General features: G+C 35.5%; 1 protein-coding gene across 1 annotated transcript in view; it reads right to left on the bottom strand.

Annotated features, from left to right (window-relative positions):
• Window positions 1-23035, bottom strand: part of ABCA13 (ATP binding cassette subfamily A member 13) — a 173374-nt gene that overhangs the window by 94014 nt on the left and 56325 nt on the right. Inside the window, exons 23-34 of the mRNA XM_066326804.1 lie at window positions 18767-18943; window positions 16573-16873; window positions 15616-15730; window positions 14079-14408; window positions 13088-13157; window positions 11903-12037; window positions 10371-10508; window positions 7364-7550; window positions 6268-6486; window positions 3772-3968; window positions 2865-3022; window positions 2249-2479 (exon numbers count right to left, since the gene is read on the bottom strand). Coding sequence (XP_066182901.1) covers window positions 2249-2479; window positions 2865-3022; window positions 3772-3968; window positions 6268-6486; window positions 7364-7550; window positions 10371-10508; window positions 11903-12037; window positions 13088-13157; window positions 14079-14408; window positions 15616-15730; window positions 16573-16873; window positions 18767-18943 — 2258 coding nt within the window. The remainder of the gene's footprint in view (window positions 1-2248; window positions 2480-2864; window positions 3023-3771; window positions 3969-6267; window positions 6487-7363; window positions 7551-10370; window positions 10509-11902; window positions 12038-13087; window positions 13158-14078; window positions 14409-15615; window positions 15731-16572; window positions 16874-18766; window positions 18944-23035) is intronic.

Genomic DNA, 23035 nt, shown 5'->3' with positions numbered 1-23035 from the left:
AGAGAACAGTGTTAGTGTCAGCAAGATTGTGGGTTCAATCCCCATATGGGCCATTCACTTAAGACCTGGACTTGACGACTCTTTTGGGTACCTTCCAACTCAGAATGCTCTGTGAAATTCTATTTAATTTCTCTTTTGACTAGCAAGTCTATATCTGACCAAGGACTTTTCCTCTTCAAGGACAAAAAGTACTTTTTGTCCTTGAGGAAACAAGTCTGGCCAAACAGCAATACTAGAGTGAAATAGATTAATGTGATTTGACATCACCAGAAGTTGTTGGAGCACCTTGCATCTCACTAGAAGGTGCACATCATTTCAAGGAAGTATATGGCTTTCCCTGGAAAGTCTCAGTGTAAACTCTCAGGTCATTTAAAAGCAGTACTCAATTAAGAAATTTTGATAAATCTTATTTTGAAAAGTTGTTACAATTGTTTTGTTCTCTCCTCAAAGAAAAGCAAGCAAGTAATAAGCTTTAAAATCTCCAGAGCTGTCAGAAAGTGAAACAACATCACCAAGAGAACTCTTAGTATATGCTTAATTTAATTAACTACCCTTCTAGTCTCCTTTCATTTCTACCAGCACTTTGGATTACAAGTATTATAAAACACACAAATACAAATATTTGGAAAAGATATCTAAAGCCTAAATTTGAGCAAATATAATATAGTGAGATTTAAAGGTGTCACAAACTGATTTGTTGGAACTACGAGTTTCCTTTGAAATATAAACGAAGTCCATTTTCCCTCAGTGAATACGATTTTTAGAGAGTGTGAGTGCCCCTCATATTTGAAAAAGAATAAAGATGAATGTATAAGAGAACAAAAAGAAAGGGAAAAAAATTACAACACATTTTTTCTTTTAAGGCCAGAGTTCTTTGTTTCCAGATTGAATTGCTTGAATAGATTAAATAGTGCTATTATGTGCTATCCTTTTAGTTGCCAATGCAAAGAGGCTTTTGATAAGAGAATAGAGAATTGAGGTTGTAATGATAACTAATGATGAAATGTAGAGATGACAGACATCAGCCCAAATTAATGCATTAAATCTTCAGGCTGAAGAATGATACATTAATACCTAATACCACATTTAAAGATGCTTTTAAACCTCCCCTTGACAAAACAGTTAAAATCAAGCTCTCAGCTGAGTCACAGATTCAGCTCACTGAGAAATCTTCCTCATATCCATGACAACTTCACATTTACTTTATACATGTAAGTTCTGGAAATTGCTGTAACAATTGGGGATGCAACACCAAATCAAAATTACTTCCCAATCTATAATGTTTAGCAGTGAACAATATTATTCCTTCTACCATGTTAATCATCTGATATAAGAACATAAAAACCTTTAAATAATTTTTTACTTGCTTTATAGAATTGTATCACAGAAATGTAATTTACTTCATAACATTAAATAATATATTTATTAAACTCGTAAACTCTGTATGATAGGAGATATTAGTCTCCCATCATCACCTGAAGTGAAAAAAATATATTTCTAAAGGATCTATAGTACAGTACTTGGATAATAGTGGTATAGGGAATCTTGTTATTTAGAAATTATAGATGGGCTAAAAAGAGTCCAAGGGAAATAACCTCTTGCTTATATGGCTACTTACACAGAGCAAGATTCAGAATGATGAAGACGCATAACAGACTCTCTTCCTCTGACCCATTTAGTAAATATACATGTATGTATTTACATATATGTGTGTATATATGTTCATGTATAAATACATCAGACTTTCTCAGTATACACAAAAAATATTCTTTAGATGTTTCATCACATGCTTCACCTAAGCTTCAGAACTAGTAACTTGGAAAGTATTCTTAGCAATTTTTTTTCTGTCCAAAAAGCCACCTAAGCTGAACCACCAGACTTGAAAGTTCAAAGCTTGTTCTAATGCTATGGGTTTAGGATAACAGTGCTTCTCACAAAGTCAATGACACATTACATTTTCCTGAAGTTAATGAAGAAACAAACATTTAAGGGTTACACAGTTCAGTCTTCACATTAGATTTTTAAATGAAAAATATGTCATAGTAGAGGGAGTGCTGAAATCAATGGTAGAGCAAAACTATGGATTCTATCTGCTTTGGGAGGTTTTATTTCTTTCCTTGCTTGCTTTTTTTGTTGTTGTTTTTCTTTTTTCGAAAACATGCTTCTCACAAGAAATTGTGCAATATAAAAGATACAATCAAGATTCTCTAACCAAGAAAATGTCATTACACAGAAAGACTACAAGTACCTCTTCCAAAGTTGTATCAGAAATGCCATAGCCGGTCACATGTAAATGCTGAAGGCTTTGATCTAGAGCTTGAAAAAGACCTTTAAAAGACATCTTATCTGCCCTTTCTGGTATCACATAGGTCAGCTCAGTCCCACTGTTCTCTTTCAAGAAGGCTTCCGGAATGTGGGTCTGTACCAGAGATGTGACCTGAACAATGTGCTTAGGGTCCTGGATTTCAAACACAGAGGGCTATGAAGAAAGAAAAATAATCATACAGAAAAATTTAAATATTACCAGTAGTATTGGTCTTAAATTAGAATTCATGCAGGAAAAAATCCACTGATGAAACAGCATTACAGCTGGGATACAGAGACTACCTGCCAGGAATAAAGGATGGTGAGACAAGCCCCTCTTCAGCTAAATACTGATATTCACCATTTCCAAAGATGCCATTGTGCTCATGTAAATAGCAAAAACAATACCACCCACCCAAAACAATCAAAGAAGCCAATAAAAACATGTTTTGCTGATTCTCTAACAATCTATGCCACATATTCCTGGAAGGCACATACATCTCCCTTAAAATATATTTGGCAGGCAGTCACCAGTTCAGTACAGCACATTTCTAACATACCTTTTTAATGAGCGTTAGACTGTGTCCCTGGCCATACGTCTCCCTCAGGTAGGAGGGAGAACCACAGCACCTCAGCTGGCCACGTTGCAGGATGGCAATGCGGTCACTGAGCACCTCAGCCTCATCGAGATGGTGAGTGGTAAAGATCAATGTGCAACCTGCATGAGAAAGATTGGTACGTGTCTACAAAACCTAGTCTGTAGAGAAACCCCTCGCAAGGGTTGTTTCACCTTAAGGAAACATGTTTTCCAAACTCTTCCAAATCTTAACTACAGGACACAAACAAAATCTGCTGTCAGAATTACCAGTTCAGTTAGACTCACCTCTAAACTTGCTTTGCCCTGTTTTATACATAGCAAACAGTATTAAGGCTTTATAATCTCCAGCTGTTTTAAAAGCTGAAGAATTTCCTTAAAATGACATCACATCAGTATCTCTTTCAATGGATCATTCAATGTGAGTTATTACAGCTAACTGAGTACTCACTAGCTCAAGAGTCTGCTTCCCACAATCAATTTTAGCATTAGTGTAGCAGACTGACTGATGAATATGTTTTCATTAGAAATATATAAGCATCAATATACAGGTATATGCAAAATTGGAAATGGAAACCAGAAAGCAATTTTGAGAAGCTGAAGAAAAGGGAGAAACTGCAGGACAGGATTTAGAACTGAGCTCAAGCTCTTTTTAGATTCAGCATCTTTAAGGACAATAGCAGATAATTCTTGTCATGCCATTTGACTTGCCTTAAAAATACCAAGTTCAACTTAATCTTTCCTCAGAAATTGATGTAATTAGCGTCTGATAATATTTTGACTACACTTTGACTATCCAGTTTAAATTTATTAAAAAAAAAGAAAATCCAGAAAAGATAATAAGAAGCAAATAATGCAGATAAACTTTGTACCAGCTTTGTACTTCAGAAGAACATCCCAGATACTACGGCGAGAACATGGATCTACTCCACTGGTGGGCTCATCCAGAACAACAGTCTTTGAGTTTCCAATAAAGGAGATGGCAATTGACAACCTCCTTTTCATTCCCCCAGAAAGGGCTCCAACAGGTTTGTACTGATGTTGGGATAAATTGACATCTTCCAGAGCTCTGAAACAGGAGTACCAGAAATAGGACTAATTTTGAAAATGGCTTTTTTTAGTCATATTCTGTCCACTCAGAGAACTACTGAAAAGTCATTGCAAATGCAAAGTGATAAAAATTAATACCTCTAACAGATTATACTTTGGTGTCAAAAACAAATAGGAAAAAATTCTCTACCTACAAAGCATAAATGCTTACCATCATGAGATGCACAGATTCTAAATAAGCATTGTAAAGGAAAATGTAAAATTAAAGCTAACAAAATAAATACTAGCTTGTCCAACCACTTTGGCAAACTCCAGATTATAGCTCCTTTAAATGATGATAAAGACTTCTAGTTTCATAACTCAGGCAGTGCTTCAGGTTTTTCAAGCTACTTAAAGAACACTAGAGAAGCCTGAGATTTTAGGAAAGGTGTAGTCATTTGAAGTAAGGTAACAGCACTCTTTTTTTTTTTTTTTTCTTTTAGAAGACACGTGTTTGTGAAATAAATCAATTAGCCATCCCTGGGTAGAATAGTGTGATCTAATCAAAACTAATCTAATTCCTCTGTTCAGGACTGGGAGATACCTTACAGCTGTTTCCAATTCAGCCCTTGCCCTCTGATGCTGATCTTACATCATGGTATGATGAGCATGGTATGGAAACATGATTAATAAAGGCAATACTATAAGGCCTTTAACTTATTTTTCATCCCACTGCATCTAGTGCAGTCCAGTCACTGCTCTAAGAGCTTTCAGCTGCTCTCAGCTTGGCAAATAAGACATAGAAGGCTCAACACTACTAAGCCAGACTCCTGAATCATTTCAGTGAATACGCAGTCTGTAAGCCACGCCATTTACCCTGAGACAATTTCTCATTTTTAAGATAGCAGGTTTCAATAGCTGTTCTACAGATATATAGTGAGGAAAATTATTCTTGATCTCTCTAGAAGCTCACTTTTTTTGGCTAACAAATAGCTTTTGTTTCATTCTTTTCTCATTTGTCTGAAGTCTTTTAAAGCCTTTGTTAACTTTAAAAATAATTGTTCTTAGTAGCAAGGCCTGCAGAGTTCTGTGTGTTCTTATGTGCCATTAGTATGACAGACTGCTGCTAGAATTACAATTCAGCAGTCTAAGTACCACCAGATACAAGATATTATTTTGCATCAATTTTAAACCATTTACTGAATTTGTTTTGTCTCTAGTTCTACAGAAGGAATTCTGTTGTTTCTGGGGAGAGCATAGTGTTCTACAACTAATTTTGTTCAGATCAAAATTTAAGAGTAACAGGCTTTTATGATAGCTACCAAAAAGGAAAGCCACTTTCCCACACATGTCTCTGCATATGCCTGATTGTACACTTAGGAAGAAGTACCATCAACTTGACATTTATTTCCACTGAAGCATGGAAATGCCCAGCCCTTCACAGAGTCTAGCATGAATCAGAAGGTAAACAGAAACTATTTACACTGTCACACTCTTTGGAAAGCATACCTTTTATTCCTGAAGTAGAATAAATATAGTTTGCTATTAATGAACCAGATCTCAGCTTGTACAATTTACTAGTTAAATTAATATACAGTAGGCAAAAATAAGATCTAGTCCTACACCAAAGAAGTATCAGCACAAAAACACTGGCAAATGTTTTTAACTTGACAAGTGGCAAATCCTCTGAGTTCACGTCAGAGCTCAGACTTGTTTATCCCATTGGATTTTTCATTTTTAAACCTCTTGACTTATTAAAAACATTTCAAGCCTGGATTTCGTAAAGGAAAATGAGGTGACCTATTTAAAAATATTACAACAAGCACCACCTTTACCTGGATTTTGTTTCTGACCTTCCTTCTGCTGCAGGTGAGGGAATACAGGATAATAAATATATAAACTCATTTTGTTGATTTATCTAAAAACTCAGGGCAAGCACAGCAGTTTTCTTTCTATCTGCTTCTCCAGCAAGCATAGAGGTAAGACAGCATGAGGCAGAACCCCTGCAATTTCTACAAGGCTAACAACCTCGACTCCAGTGAAAACATCATTATTTGATGGTGCTGTTTACCAGGTTTTTAAGCATTGACAGTTCCACCACAAATACATTCAAGTAAGAGTTAGAAACTAGGAAATCTATTTTCAAGTCATGATTTCAGAACATGAAATGTGATTAAAAACTCACCAAACCGTGCAGTTTCCATTGTTTTTTCTTTGCAAGTTTTACATTTGCCTCTTTTTTATTATTATTATTATTATTATTATTTGGGTGGCTTGCAATAGTCAATAGCCATTACCAATTTACCTGACAAATTTCAAGAAATGGAAGGAAAGCTCACCCGCTAACTTGCTCATGGAGCTGTTGCTTTGTCCACCCGGGAGCCTTCACTGAGCCGTAGAGCAGGAGGTGCTCACGCACGGTCAGCGTGCTGAACAGGACGTCGTACTGGGGGCAAACACCCAGCTCTGTCCTGATGGCAGACAGCTCGGTCCGTATGTCCTTCCCATCAACAAGGATGGTACCAGAGCTTGGTGGGTACTGACCAGTCAATAGGGATCTGATAGGAGGAAAGGAAAAAAGAAAAAAAATCAGCAAGATAACATGCAAATTAGCTCATCGCATTCTTGAGGCAGGTTCCAGCATCCTTAGAGCAACATCAATTCAGTTGAGTACAGTAAAGAAACATCACTAATGTTTTGGGGTTGGTTTAGCTCTTTTTCCATTTGGTGGCTTTATGGGTTTGGTGGGGGTTTTTGGTTGGTTGTTTTCTTGGTGGGTTTTCTTTTTTGTTTTTTGAACATGATCTCAAGAGTTCTTCATTTCCCTTTCTTCCAGAGCAAAATCAAAATTTTACCCAACTAAATCTAACAGATGGTTGTTTCCTTCTTCACATGGGTATTCTGTGAGGAGTATTTCCTAGCTAGGTCTTATCTTGCATCACTGGTTTAATGAAAGCTGATTATAGCCAACAGAAAGGTAGAAACAAACTTCTAAGTCAAGATATTTTTAAAGGCAATTTTTCATTTCATTACTTCCGTTTCTGGTCAACTGCCAAGAAAGAAGTCCCCTGCAATCTCTAGGGACAAAAACATCATAAAACTCCACTCTACAAGTGATGAATACATACAGGTTGCCAGAAAAGAACATTCCTTCAAGGTGTGTTCAACTTCACAATCAGACATGGCCAAGTCCTACTTCAGGTGTTCCTGAGATACCGCATCATGATTTAAGTGGCACAGAGGACCCAGTTCTCTACTCATTACATTCCTTTTGTCATAGATATATAACCTTCACTTCCCATGTGCTTTGGTGAGTTTATCAAATATTTATTTGAGGAAAGAAAAAAAGGCACGGCAAATAGTTCACAAAATTTTAAATTGAAAAAGTATAGCAAAGATCAGAGGGATAGTAACAGCGTTAAAAGTCAGACTCACATAACTGTAGTCTTTCCAGCTCCATTAGGTCCCAAAAGTGCTGTTATCTGGCCCTTATGGAAAGTGAGGTTGAGATCTTTAACAGCAGCCTTCTGACCATCCATGTGCTCTTTGGTGAGGGACAGCAACACAACACCAATGGTAGCTCCTTCAGTGCAAGGGACTTTCCAGTTCTGAGATGCTGGGTCTGTGTGGGGAAGAGCAGCAGAACAAGCTGGTTGCGGAATCTAAACATCTCTGTGTGTGTATGAAAGGAATACCAAAATAACTTAACTTCTGCTGCCATTTACCAAAGCCTGGAACAGACATTCAAATTGTCTGAACTGACACAAACTACACTGAAATGAAAGATACCATGCCAATTATTATCTTCTAAGAATTTTGCCTATTTTTCATTTTCAAAAGCAACCTATAACAGTTATGCCAAGTTACGTGCATGTCTATATGTGTCTTGACAATGTAATAAAATAGTTACTATATTTTATTCCTACTAAAAAATGCATATAATAACATTTCTTGAATAATTTTTAATGCCCATAAGCATTGGAGAACTGTAACTGTGTAAGCCACTTCATATATGTCATCCAGTTTCAGGCACATGACATCAACCTAACACTTACAGGCATAGGCAGTCAATCTTCCCAATTCCCCTCATTCAACTAAGCAAATCAGATCTCTGGAATGATTCAGAGCAGCAGCCTAGTCTAAGTATAATTCAAGGTGCTCAAGTCAAGCAGATATCCAACAGCCTTCTAACTGTGAGGTAACATCCTCAGCAAATTGAGATGCCGTATGACACCAATGAAGTTGCCTTCCTTTCCATGTCAGGTTTGCACTACTTTCCAAATATGAGCACAGTCAATCAGCAGCCCTATTACATTATTACTTTTAATATTTTATTAACTCATTACTACTGAGAGATCTGGCAGTAAGTTGGTTTATTTTCTTTTTAAGCAAAGGCAAGCCAGATTGGAATATTAGTCCAAAGAAACAAATTTTTTTGCCTGAGAACTATGAGAAGAGAGTATTCTTATGAATATACATGTACATAAAATATTTATGCTTTATAGTTACATTCTTTGCAATAGTTTTACATAAATAAAATGTAAACACAACAGAAAACAGAGAACTATCCTATATATCTATATTAAGTTTGAATCATATAAATCAAATTATAAATAAAAAAATAAACAATTATTTCAAAAACTTTTTTTTACACTGTGACTGAAGAAGCTGTTTTGCAGCTTTTACACTCAATTTTAAGCTTCTGGCAGAAAATTCCTTCTAAATTTGAGGTCATTTGCTAGCAAGGTACTACTAGCAGTTGTGACACTACTGAGATCTCCTACCCATGCACCTCTCTTCCAGGTACCTTTCTGCTGTTTCCTAAATTTGCATCCTTTAAATTAACAAAAAAGCATTCAATTGCAGAGCAGGCCTCAAACAATGCAGCTCAGTAAAGACACAGAGGGAGAGCTCCAAGCTACTAGCAAGTGCTAAATCGATTACCCTGGGACTTCTCCAAAGGGGAGCTCCAAGTGGGTACGCAGCGCCCTGGTCACTGCCAGCCCTATTGTAGTTGTAGTTACAGCTGGTAGGACGTACAATCCCAGCTTCTCCCTCACACACCTCTGATCTCCTAAATGTTCTCCATATCCCTGGCACCACCCCTTGCCTGGGCTGTATGAAACAAGTGAAGAAATTGCCTGGAAAGCAAATCACTTTGCTGTTCCAAGAAAATTCTTCCTGGCTGCATTTATCCCATTGTCAGTACAACGGCACACAATTCTTTTAAAGGACAGCAAGCTCCTTTGCTGCATAACAGTTCCAGCTGTTTTAGTTTAATTTTAATTCACACACAGGCAAATTGCTACCAACCACATGGCATGAGGAAAAGCGACCCACGAAGTGTAGGCTTAAATAACTTAAATATCTTGAGCCAGAAACCTCACTAATAGCTGGTCAGGCTGGTTTATGTCTTTGTTTTCCACAGATTATGTGGTGAACCCAAAGGGAAACCTTAAACCCACTGGAAAATCTTCATTTTATGTAATGACCAAACGCAGTCATCTTAGCAAAATGGAGTTAGTCTAAATTGCAGAAATTCAAACAGAACTCAGAATCATTTTTCCACAAGTGTTTGAATGAACCTCAAGACATTTTCAAGTCTCCTCTAATCTAGGAGACAGCTGTATGTAAAACTGCTGAGCTGTTCAGCTTCTTCAGCTACGCTACAGACAACTGGATCATTTCTAAGATATTGTAACTTCCAAAAAAAGCACAATAACCCATCATGTTGTTCTAAGGCCCAACATGGAATACAGGTGACTTACTCCTTCATTTCCAAAACCTACACTAAGTGTGGGAACATCCTTAAAAGGACTGTGAGGGAGAAAAAAGTAAAAAAATCTGTATTAATTGTAAGCAAGTGAACACACACAGAAAAGTAGAAAATTATCTGGAGGCTGATAAAAATTAGTTACAATAACAGCTTTCTAGACAAAAGACTAAGAAGCAGAGACAGAAAGAACAGTGATTAGAGAAGAGTGAAATCAGAAACAGAAGGGAAAGAAATGAAAAAAAGTTTATTTTTCTACTGAAACAAGAAGCAAATTTTAAAAAAAAAGTTAATCTAACTCAACACATTTCAGATTCAATAAGAGTATGAAAGGCACCAGTGAACTCCAAAAGACACAAACAAAACAAAGAAGCAATCTAATGGGACACGATGAAACCAAGAGATACTTATTTTACATCTTTTAAAGATTTTTCTTAAACATTTCTGTACAATAATTTTTACACAATGAATCAATCATTAAAGGGGATAGCAAAATGTAACAGTTACTATATAACATTCATAGTATATACTATATGATGAGAGAGAGAAAAGAGCAAGATCTAAACAAGAGCTATAATACAGGACCAAGCAATGATAAAAGCAGATTGTCTATGACTAGCACATTATTCAGGAAAAAAAAGCCATTGTTCAAATTCTATTACTACAAACCTTTTTCTTGGAAGTTTTCATTGAAGAAAAACATATTAGAATTCAGATAATGTTTCTTGCTTCTCTCTGTACCACACAGGTTCTTCCAGTAGGAAACAGTAAAGGGAAAGTACCATCGGTTCTTTAGTCCAAATTTTCCTATATTAGAATTATGATATAAAATGTTGAAAAATTTATAGTCATTTTGCCTCTGTTTGTAAACTAAAAAGTCCTATTATTGCTTACAATGAGCTGGTTAAGCCATTTAATTAGCCCAAATAGTTATCTCTGCTTAAAGATTTTAATTGTGTGAAAAATTTTAAAGTGTGAAAAAATTCAATTGGTCGTAAAAACAGGTCCTTCCATAAAATAATCAAGCCTCAGTGATGATTTACCCTGTCTCCAAATCAGCTTCAAAGTGTAAAAGAATCAGAGACTTAACCTAGTCTTGTAACCCATAGGAAAGTAAACACACCAAATAGCCTGCCAAGAGAAAGAGCCTACTTTTAGTTATAAAAATAGTGCATCACACCAGTTCTTCCACTAATATCTGCAAAATGCAAATAGGTCAGCCACCATAAGAAACACTTATTGTGGCAGATAAACAAAAAGGGCAAAACCACACTCCTATATACAAACTGATCTTTGGCATTGCCTGATCTTTTCAGGCATTACTTACCCATCACAAAATACACCCTCTCCCTGCTTGGAGTGTCATAATGTTGACACTGAAGGGCAAGTGCCAATTTAAGACAAAGTCTTTAAAATTCAGTTGCATATTCCATCCACCCTTATTAATTAAGGCAAAATTAATTTTAAATTTAAAAAAAAACCCAACAACAAAGTAGCCAGAAGAAAAAGTGGCATATGTAAATCAGAGGGAAGGTAAATCATCAAGGGAAAGGTAAAACACACAGTGAGGCATAAGGCTATGATTGAAAATACATCAACCAACTCAATAAGACCTATAAAATTCATTTCATGAAAAAATTTTAAAAAACACACCACTACTTTCTGAAAATATACTTGAAAATCAATTTGTTTTCTCTATGCACTGGACTGTAGACTGATTGGGAGTAAGATACAGTTACTGTGCTGCCTGAAGATTCATTATCTGAAAAACATGCTGTTGTTCATGGGTTTCAGCCCAGGTACTGACAGGAGACTCCATTTTCCAGGAAGTTTTGCTAGTAGACTAAGTTCTCTTACTGTGAAGATACAATAAATTCCTAATTCTATCAAATATCTGGCCTACCCATCAGAAAACAAAAGATATTTCTTGCCTGGCTGCAAATTCTAGTCCATGTGTTAGCACTATTCTATGTATTTAGACGTTGTTTCCCAGCCCCTAAAATCAGACAGTTTTGCGCAACAGAACCATAATTCAGAAAAATAAATATTTTTATTTTATTTGCATAAAACCAAGCAAGACAATGCCACAATAAGTTTTTCCTATGGTGGCTGAACTGTTTAGATTGTGAAGAGATTAATGGATAAATAATATTTAGTAACGTCTTCAAAAAAAAGAAATAAGAACAAGCACATTGTCTTACCAGGAATAATATTGCTGAAATACCAGCCACTCACAAAATATAAAATGGAGTCAAAGAACATCATCCAGCACATCCATCCAAAGGTCATGTATCCTCCTTGTGCCATTGACTGGTGCACATTATCCCACTGAATTCCTGGTAGTAATAACAATGATTTTTTAAAGGTCAAAGCTAAATCAGCACAGCATTAAAGATCACAAAACACATCAACACCACAAACTTCTGGGTATTTAGGCACTGGCAAAAGACAAATTATAGTTAATAACAGTAATCTTAATGAACAGAAAAAATTTCTATTCCTCTACAAGCCTGTGTTTAGAACAGCAGGTGACACTGCTGCTGGGAAAATGTAGAGAAGCTATTGTAGAAAGGGCTGTTTATGAAGTTTTAGCTGGCCCTGAATTTGGCAAACGAAAAAGAACTACAACACTGACAAAGTGGGGCACTGACCAGTGAGTCAGGCTTAAGCCACTCTGCCAAATATAAAGAAAAGGATTACGCAAGTTTAATATAATTTCTATACTGCTAAATGTAAAGATTTAAATCTGTGAATTCTAGCTAAGAAGCACTGTGTACATTGACTGCATTCAGAGGTAAACTGAAATGAACTCACTGAGTAATTTTTTCATAAAGTTATCACATTGCAAAAGACATGAAAGGAAAAAAGAATGTGTAAACACTAGTGCTATAGAAAAGAACAATACCACTAAAAAGAAAAAAAATTAATAAAATTTTAAGTTTCTTAAAAATACTGCTTTTTTCCACTGAAAATGCTACTTTGTTTGCAGTACAATTGATCATGATATCGCTTCTACAATTCTTTTTTCACAATCATCAAGGAAAGTAGTTTTTACCAAAACATGTTTTGCCCTTCCTTCAGTAAAGATGAGTCATTTTGATGAAGTGTCTGATGGGAAATTTAAGTATTATTTTCTGCAATTGTCTTTTCCACTCTTAGCAACTGCTGTACGATTACGATACTTTTTCGATAGCTTGAAAATCCACTGTCATCAATATTGGCCTTGTCACAATATTAAAAAGCAAGGATTACATCCCTTTAAATAGCTGAACTTGAGCCAGCTTATTAACTCATTAGAGATTTTTTCAGAACAAACTGAAAAACATTTCCAACTGTAGTTTTTGAAATGATAATTACAAAGCTTTTCTCCTAACCAAAGAGCTTACCTATTTCTTGGCCCTCAAAATATGTAATGAAAAATATTCCTTGCCCAAAAGCGGTTGTAGAAAGAAGACACTACAACATCAGAGGAGAAAGAGTATGTGAACATCAAATAAAAACATGTTGTTAACAAGTTCCATGAAATAAAATACACTGTGATACTAAAATCAAGCACAAACTGAATAGACTTTTTTCCCTCCACATAGGCTAATGGTTGCTATTTAATTTTATGTTTTAACCATACTCCCCCATAAACCTTAGTAGTATTTGCTCCACCTAACAGAGCTCCACTGACCTAGTTATTAATACTGGAAAGTGTATTTTATCTGACCAACTGACTCAGAAAAAATGAGCACTTTTTAATACTGCATGAATTATTCCACCAGCCTAATTGAGTGAGTTATTTTGAAATTGGGAAGGCATAATGCATGAAATACAGTTTTATTTCTACGATATTTGATGCCACACTCGTGGATACAGTATGTTAGGACAATACAAAGAAATAAAAGAGCCTCTGGAATACATAGAACAGGAAAGGACCTGAAAGAACCTACATCAAAAGAACATATACATCAGATTTTATGGTTGGACAGATTTCTGATCTATTCTCCAATTGTATTAACAGAGAATCAATCACTAGGGTTTCTTTCCAAACAAATAATGACTTTGACAAGTGGCATTAGTGTATTTTCAAGAACAGCTGATGACATGTTACAAATATTTTGTGGTCAAGACATTAAGAGAATTCATGAGTATGAGGAATGTAATTTCCTCACATTTTCTGCATCATATTTGCCCTGACAATTTATTTTTCATTCCTTTCTACCTTCTAAGTATTTTTTCAGTTGGAGATTTGTTAGTGTGATTTATTTCCAATGATCACAAAAGCAAACAAAAATACAGGAAAAAAATACATTATGGTCTGAAGTTTTGAACATATAGAAATTCACAGCATATTAGAAGGAGAAAAATTAGAAAAGAAGAAAAAATATTTACCATTATTATCTGGTTGGTGAAACTCAGCTGGTTCTGCAAGACCAACAAAACTATGTAGGGCAAAAAGCTGATCATATAGACAAGGCTAGCACACAGAGCTGCTGTATCGGCACTGCTGAAAAATGCTCCCAAAAAATAGCTTAACATGATAACTGTAACTCCAAATTCCAGGAGAAAAAGGAAGATAAGGAAGCCATTGCTATAAGCGAAGATACCACTTGCTTTTAAAATGATGGCCAGAGCACAGCTGCTTACTGTGAGCACAATGACATTCTCCAAAAACCAAGCAAAGAAATGAATGGCTGGATACACACCCATTGTCTTCATATACTGCAAGACAACACAGCGAAGAGAGTTAAAGTTAGGAAACACACTTTTTGTTTCTCTCTCTTTAAACAGAACACATTGTCATCAAGACACTACCAGCTTCTCAAAGGATGTCATCTTCCCCTTAAATTCCTTGTTTCTATGGCCTTGTCCTGTGTTCTCTCCTGGATCAGACAGGACGGATTATAGAGCAGGGCAGTTTCTGAGATCATCAGGCATGAGTACAAGGATTCACCATGCTCAGCAAAACTCACTTTTGCATAGGGTTTCAAGAACTGATGTCAGTTCTTTACTGGTTCTTCCAGTGAGGAGTTTGCCTTTTTATACTCTAAAAAGTACTGAGAACATCCACAGCAATGTATATACAATTTTTTTCCCCAGCCTGTTGTTCTTCTGAAAGAGACATACAGTGTGTAATCTTTATGTCTTAACAGGCAAATATTTATTTAGCACCAGGTATGAAATACCTCTTTTTCTAAAAAAAAAAAAAAAAAAAAAAAAAAAAAAAAAAAAAGCTTTGGGATACAATCTAATAAAACCTCTGACCTCGCATAAGATCAGCAAAATTAATATTGATTTAATATTTTGGAGAATTAAAAAACTTTATCTTACAGCAGAAAGATTAGAGAAATTATATGATAATTATATTATATTCCACAATAATTCACCAAATTAAAAATCTTATTCAAACATGAATTCTGTTTAAAAAGTGTATTTATCCCTATAGAAAATGTATAACAAGGACCCTGTCCTTCCAAATTCTTAGCACCTGTGAAGACTAGCTGTTGATAGAAGCAATCCATTGTCTCCTTTTTCTTTGGTATGCAATCTCTCTTTTTTTTATAATTACAGAATACATAACAAATTCTTGACTTATTTTAGGTAGTTTTATCATTACAGACTGCACAGAGAAAAATATGAAAAATAATCCAAAACAAAAATAATTCAAATCACAAGGTCTTCCCAAATAAGACTTTCCAGCTCCAACTTTTGCTTGTTGCTTTTTGTCGCATGGACCATATTTGCATACTGATGCTCAAACAATCTTGTGAATCTGAGTTGGCAGCAAGAACTAGAACCTACTGCCCAGATAAAATAAGTGAAAACAAAACCATCTGGATTATGAGTACTTAAAAGTGCCTCACAATTTTTGCATTTCAGTGCACTGAAACAAATAAACTTTCTTTTTAGAGGTTAATCTGCCTCTTACCTCTTCAAGATGAATTTCTCTTTCATAAACCAACTTGCGAACCATACCAGCAACTGACACCATCCATGTTAACATCATCATAAGTGGGAAAAAAAACCCTATGTTGTTCAAGAATCTATGGAAGGACAAATATGGAAAGTTGTCAACCTGCAACAACACGCAATGGCTAACTATTTTCTAGCAGAATATTAATAGGTTAATACTGGAAATGTTCTCAAAATATGCACATAATAAGATTTAATATGAACAATAAGATTTATTTCTGTTCAGGTTAGAATTATTTATTTTCTATTTAACTAGATAAATGTACGTACTGGTACGATATTATTATTATTATTATTCTGTATTATAGTATTTTAAACCACATAACTGATACAATTACTCTTTAGGGCTTCATTCAAAGTCAAACAAAATTCAGATTAGTGTCCATGGCAAAGTAATATATTTGGACAGCAAGGAATAACATGACCCAGTGAATTTTCACTCCACTTCAACAAATTTATTACCCTTGACTAATTCTAAAATCCAATCGGGATGTTTTGATGGTTTTACAGAGAACAATCCTACACTTTTGCTTCATCAACTTCACCCTTCAAGAGATCAATTTATAGTTTGTGTAGGACAGCTAAGGATTTAAAACAGATCTCTTAGAGTAATCTAAGGTAATGGCACACTATGTTGACACACCCTCTGTCCAGCAGACTGCTGCATATTATGGCTGCAAGCCCTTTGCCAGGGGTCGTTTGCCAGACAAATGTTGTATAATATGTTATGTCAAACACAGCTGTTGGACAATATTTGCTATGCTGTAATACTCTTATTGGATGTACTTGGTTAAGCCTGTGCAGAGATACACATTCATCCACTGAAAAGTCGTAACCAAGTAGGATCCCAAGTTCTCTAGAACTAATCTAACAAGTATAATACAACAAATTAAAAAGCTGAGATTTTACTTACAGATCACTGGTATGACAAGGGTAAGGAATGGCTTGCACCTGAACTGCTGTCTCTGAGGTGTCTGTCCCAGTCTGTGCTGAAATAATTGCCCTTTCAATCATGTCTTGAAGAGGAATAAAGACATGGTTGTATTTAAACCCATCAGCTGGCAACTTGTGGGGATGGGATTTCCATGTTGGGTTTTTAATCAAATCTGTTCTCATGCTGTATAGAACACTGGTTCTAATTGTATATGAAATGTGTCTTGGAAGGAGATTGCTAGAATCTTGCTTCTTGTCCTCTGGTGCATTGAAGATGATACCTGACACAAGAAGAAAGGAAGCTTATGTCATTTATGCTGTTTCCATAGCTAACTCATGGCTAATTACCAAATGATATAGGATGCATTAATCTGTCAGAGCAGGCCTCTAAACTTTCTTGATCCCAAGCCCAAAAATGGCAGGTTTCAGAGACGCATTTTTCACAGACATGAATATGAAATGTAAAAGATTATTCACATGATAAATGGGTTCATAAAAATCATTTTTATCTGAGGCGATTTGTCTTTTTTTGAACTGCAGTTCTCTCTTTGCATCCACATTTAGCCCTTTTTGGGGGCTGATATCAGTTCCACAGTAAAAGCAGCAGCCGTAAAATTTGTGCAATGAAAGGTAACAGCTTCCATAAGCAGATGACAAAGTAAACAGTACCAAACCACTAAAACTTACTCTGAAATTAATCTTCAAGCCAATTGCAGAACTTCCAGTTTAGCATAGCAGAATTTGCATGGTTTTTTTCTCTAGTCTTGTATAAAGGGAAAAAAAAAAACCCCAACCAAACAGATGCAAGTTTAATACGTAGCTATAAAGATGAAGCAAAATACATGAAATGCTTGTGTTCTTTTTTTGTGCAACCCAGACTTTTTAGAACTTTTGGATAAATGCTAAAAAAAAAAAAAAAAAAAAAAAAAAAAAAAAAAAAAAAAGAGAGAGAGAAACATTCTATTCCAGCTTACCATCTTCCTATGGAAAGGAATATGCCTGCATTGAAACATGTAACATTGACGTGTTGGACACATTAGGTTTCTTAAAAAGCCATCTTCTCTCTCTCTAACAGTGTGAAGAGATGAAAAGGCTAGAATACTGAAAAATACTCAGAACAAAATGTCTTGGCTGACATTAGCATATGACCCTTCCCTAGGTAAGTGGAAGAATAACAGAACCAGAACTTGATAATTCAGTTTTCAGAGGCTCAAGACTTATCTATCCATTTCCTCCCTTAAAGAGACAGTTTGCCTTCTCCAAACTACTCCTGAGGAATTTTCCTTGTCTCAAGCTATGGCCTGTTTGTCTTATATTGACAGAGGGTGGCAATTTCCACGGTACTGTGCTGATCACAAAACTAGTATGGGATTCCAGACTGAACAGTTTCCTTCTTTACAAGTGCTTTTTCATGTCTTCTGTTGTCCACTTACAGAAATAAGGAGAACAAAAATACCCTAAACAACAGTGGGAAAATGTTGTGGAACACTTTTTATAGAATTCAGAGGGAGTCTCTTTTGAAAACACTATGTACAGCATATGTAAACAATGTACAGCATTTTCTGCAAGACCAGTGTGTATGTTAAGGAAAAATATTCTTGCCTTTTAAAATCTTTGTAAAATTGATTCGAAGCAATAACTATATAATGCAGGAAAAGGAGAAAAAGTGTAATCCCAAGGAAGAAAAAAAAATCCTTAAGAGCTTATATACTCTGAAAAAAAAAAAAGCTAATTTCTCTGACGTTGTCTTAAGAGTAAATTTTAACAAACTCCTTTCTTTCCTCCTTTTTGAAAAGTCAAAAATACAAAAAAATTTTGAAAATATGCAAACTAGATCTTGTAATCTTGTTAAGTTTCCTCAGTATTCCAGAAAAATCTTCCAAAAGGCTTTTTTACCTTTTTCTTTTTTAAATATTTATGATCATCCTTTTAAATATTTTGATAGAAATAAGAGTCTCCAAGGATTCATTTGGCCATTCCACAGTTAAAACAATATAATTAGTCTTTTCAGCTTACATCAGAGCATTCAAATGTGCTTTATGTTGACTGTATTATATGTGATTTAATGCACACTTTGAAACTGTGTAACCTTAAACTACCTTATCAATAAACACAGACAACAACTACAAAGTCTGAAATTTTCTGTAAAAATATATTCTACATAAGGTACTTACTAGCCAAAAGATTATTTTCCTCCATGAGTTCATGAGCCTTCTCCTCCAATTTCTCTACAGAGTCAAAAGGCTGGAAGCGGTCCAGTAACACACAGGAGGAAATATTTACAACAAGCTGTGTCAACAGGTCAATCTGTTTACTTGCTGAGCTGTTAAGCATCTTGTTCGTCATAGTTTCTAAGATGAGGAAACAAATTGGACTTGTTTAGTTTTAGTGGTCAGAACAGAAAGGTGTGCTGTCACTTATACATCCTATAAGAGTAAGTCATTTTTGTAATTAAAAAAAAAAATAGTAGTTGTATAAAAAACAGAAATTTTAGTGTGAACTTGTGGAAGTGCAGTTCATATCTCAGCGGCTTTTACAAGCCCTCAACTACTCTTTTCTTCAGGTTCAGAGGAACAAAAACATAACAAATTCTAGCAAAGTTCTAGAAAGATCCCATACTCTTGAAGGTGTAAGACTTCTAACCTTTTCTTATGTTCCCATAATTACTTTTGCAAATACAAGGGAATTACTGTACTTCAGACATCATAATAGATATTAATCTCTCATTTAGAAACATACCACCCAGTTGTTTTTTTCTCCTTGATACTGTGTGTATTTCAAGAACCATATAATAGAGTGCACAAGCATTTTGACAGGAGTCCTACATATAAAAGCATCTGAAAAAAAGCCTAATAAGCTCTTAATTTTTACTTTATCTATGGATCCAGGATGAACATGTGTCTTAATCAAAACCTGATTTCTAAAAAACTCAACCTTTGGAGGAATTCAGATCTTCACCAATTGGTAAAGAATGGAGGAATAAAGCCATATCCTTATGCTTGAGAGGAGAATGAGAAGGATAGCATGATCTAGAAACAAACTTAACCCATCTAGATTTAATAAAAAGATCTGAATTTCCCAGGTAATAAACAATGCTATAAAACATCCAATACAATTTTCCATCTTAAATTTTTCAACACTCACTTGAAGATACAGGCTTTAAAAAGGACAGGTGATGACCTCCTATTATAACAGGGGTGACAGCCAAATCTTGGATCATAGACATTACTCAGCATCAGCACAGAAAATATTACGATAGGAAGGCAGATAAGGGGAAAATGGATGAAGCAGTCTGAAGAAGAGGCATGATTAACAGTGAGAAAGGGTAAAGTGCATAAGCAGAAAAAACAGAGGAACTGACAGTCTAGAATTCAAAAGATAGGCAAACAATGGCAGGGTGAATCCATAGGTTGAGAGAAAACATAACTAATAGAGATAATAAAGGTCTTATTTATGGCTACCCTTGAGGAGGACAACAAAGGAAACACCCACGCTGCTCCTTTTTTTACAGCATTAGAGAGAGGAGAATATTCCTAACATTAAGCCTGAATAGCAGGTTTTTCATTTATTTCTTAATATATATGTACGCAATTATATATACATTATTCTGTATGAAAATAGGCTGAGAGGGTTGGGGTTGTTCAATCTGGAGAAGACAAGGCTCCAGACAGACCTTACAGCACCTTCCAGCCATTATTGTGGCCTGAAAGGGAGCTACAGAAAAACTAAGGACAGATGATACAAGGGCATATACCGATAGGACAAGACTCAATGTGAACTGTAAGAAAATAGGTTTAGACTGGAAGAGGCTGCCCAGGGAAGCTGTGAATGCCCCAAGCCTGGAAGTGTTCAAGGCCAGGCTGGATGGGGCTTTGGGCAACCTGGTCTACTGAAGGTGGTCCCATGGCAGAGGGGTCGAACTATATCATCCTAAATTTCCCCTCCTACAGAAAGCATTCTATCACTGAGTGAGATATACTTACACAAGACCTTAATTCGAAATCAACAATTAGCTAAGAAAAGCTTCTATCATGAGTTAAATAGTTGCATATTTTAGCATAAGAAATAACTTCTATATTGCTGTTGGCTTGGAGTGTGGTATACTACTGGGAAAAAAATTGTCTTAATGTGCCTTAACTTCTGTACACCATCATAGAAATAACACATATACAAAAAAAAAAAAAAAGCAATCTACATGAACATTTTAAAATCAAGATCTATAGAGCTGGTGAACTTGTTTTTTCCCATTTATAAACATAGCAATTTTGAATGAAAAACTTGGTAAATTTGTGTTCACTATTATCTTCATATTTTGTTAAAAATCAAGACAGCCCTCATTTTCCACTCAGCTTGTTTAGCCTATCATTAAGTAACAGGGAGGAAATACAAATGGTTTATGTAAATTCACTGGGTAGAAGTGCTATTTAAGTAAAAATAAAAAGTTGCTGGAAAAATAAATTGGAATAAATCAGGAATAAATACATTTAGGTCAGAAATTAGAAGAAAGCTTCTAATTATCAGAAGATTTGGGTGGTGGCACAGTTTTCAGTGATGGCATTACAGCTATTTGTTTCCTGCCTTCTAAATACACACAAAACTATTTCATTACAATGAGGGCAGCAGAGGGGTAACACAAAGGAAAGCTGCTTCTTTTGGTCTTGTTTCTTTACCACCCTGGCTGTTACACACAGAGTAACATGTAGCCCTCTGTAAGGGAGAGTCCTTGATAGTGAAATTCACGTATGGGAGAAATCACAGAAGAACAACAAGAGAGACACTCAGCAAGCAAGAATTTGAAAGAGGAGCTTGCAGCACAAATGCCTCCCAGTGCCTCCTGAAGGTTTGTAAGGACTGTGCCCAGCAAGGAGCTCACAAGTTCTAGTGGGACAGGGTTTATACAAGATCGGTAGAAAATTATCACAAGTTGCTGGGCTGCAAAGCAAGCATAGAAGAAAACAACTGCCTTGCCCACACACAGCCAGCTTAGAAAATAAAAGGATTAAAAAGAAAACCAAAGGCTTTTCAGCCCTCCGCCTAAATATTTACCTTGCTCCACCTGAGTAACTCTCACATTTTGACAGTTCTAATTCCTGCGTAAAAGTTTTAGAAATTGTTACCCTTGCAGCACGATGATTTTATAGAGACACCAGAAGAGTCCTACATCTATCCACTCTGTCTAGGAAAATTTACAGCAGGAGTAGCACAGAAAACACCTTCACTAAGTCTGTTAACATTTTTTATATCATTGTAGAGAAATAAAAAAGGATACAAACAAAAGCACATTGCATTTGAGGATAATTAAAAGCCATCTGTATGAGAGTGTAGATGTGATACAAGAAGAGAATATTTGCTTTAGTTAGAAGACATAATCACAGAGGTCGGGAGATTTTTAAAAGCTGGAGCTTTGGATGGAAAAAAAAAAGATTGTGAGCAGTAAAATCAGCAACACAGATCTATCCATGGCTTTAATTGGATGCAAGGAAAGTAATTACAGGACTAAGCAGCTTAATCAATTAATTAAATTAATCAAATTAATTAATTAAATAATAAGATTAATAATTTTTTTAAAAAAAACCAAACATAAGAACGGAAGTTTACAATTCAGTTACACATGATTATGTTGTAATAAAACAAACAAAAAGTACACAAGCCAAGATAAAAGAAAAAGAGTGCACATCATTTTTCAAAAAGTAAAACAACCAAGTGAATCTATACAAAGTGTAATAAATGCAGAGGAGTGCTCTGGTGCTTTGGAGAGATCAGATTCACAAAGACATAAATGCTCTTGTGATCTATAGCCCCTATTGATTTTCAGGTTTTATACTGATGTTAATTTTATCAACTGTATTCCCTTAAATTAAGGAAATTCTAGTTTCGTAACCCACTCTACTTAAGTCATATTTTGTCTTGATCATTCAAACTATTAACTATCTATTACATATTATCAAACATCCTTTAGTTCTGTTTAAAAACAATAGCTTGAGAAACAAAGGTACAGATTTCTTTGATGTTGTCTGCATCGGTAAAGATGGATCTGATAACTCCAGAGATCATGGTATCTATTTAATGGAATATTGTTTTTCCATAACCTGTCATGTTCTTCTCAGTGTTAGGTCCACACACAGAATCCAGCTACTATTCAACTAATTGATTGAGATAGCTACGTTTCCAGCATGCTCTGAAGTTTAAGAGACTTGTTTCTTCCCTCCATCCAATCTTTCCAATATTGTGATTCTGTGGGGTCAGGTTTTAGCTTTATTATGATCCATCTTCACCTCGAGGGGTGAGCTGTGCCCAACCCAGACTAGACAGCAGTTCACTGGTTAAGAAAGTCATCTGAAGGGAAAGTAGATTCAAATTTGAGCCCCTTGCCCAAGGAGGACACAGAGACCAGATGCTTTCCAGTTTGAATTCCAGATGCCACTTGCCATTTTTCTTACTGG

Source organism: Sylvia atricapilla, chromosome 1 (genome assembly GCF_009819655.1).
Source record: "Sylvia atricapilla isolate bSylAtr1 chromosome 1, bSylAtr1.pri, whole genome shotgun sequence".
Taxonomy (NCBI): Eukaryota; Metazoa; Chordata; class Aves; order Passeriformes; family Sylviidae; genus Sylvia; species Sylvia atricapilla.
Note: the sequence above shows the minus strand (reverse complement) of the source record. Positions and strands in the feature narration are given on the sequence as shown.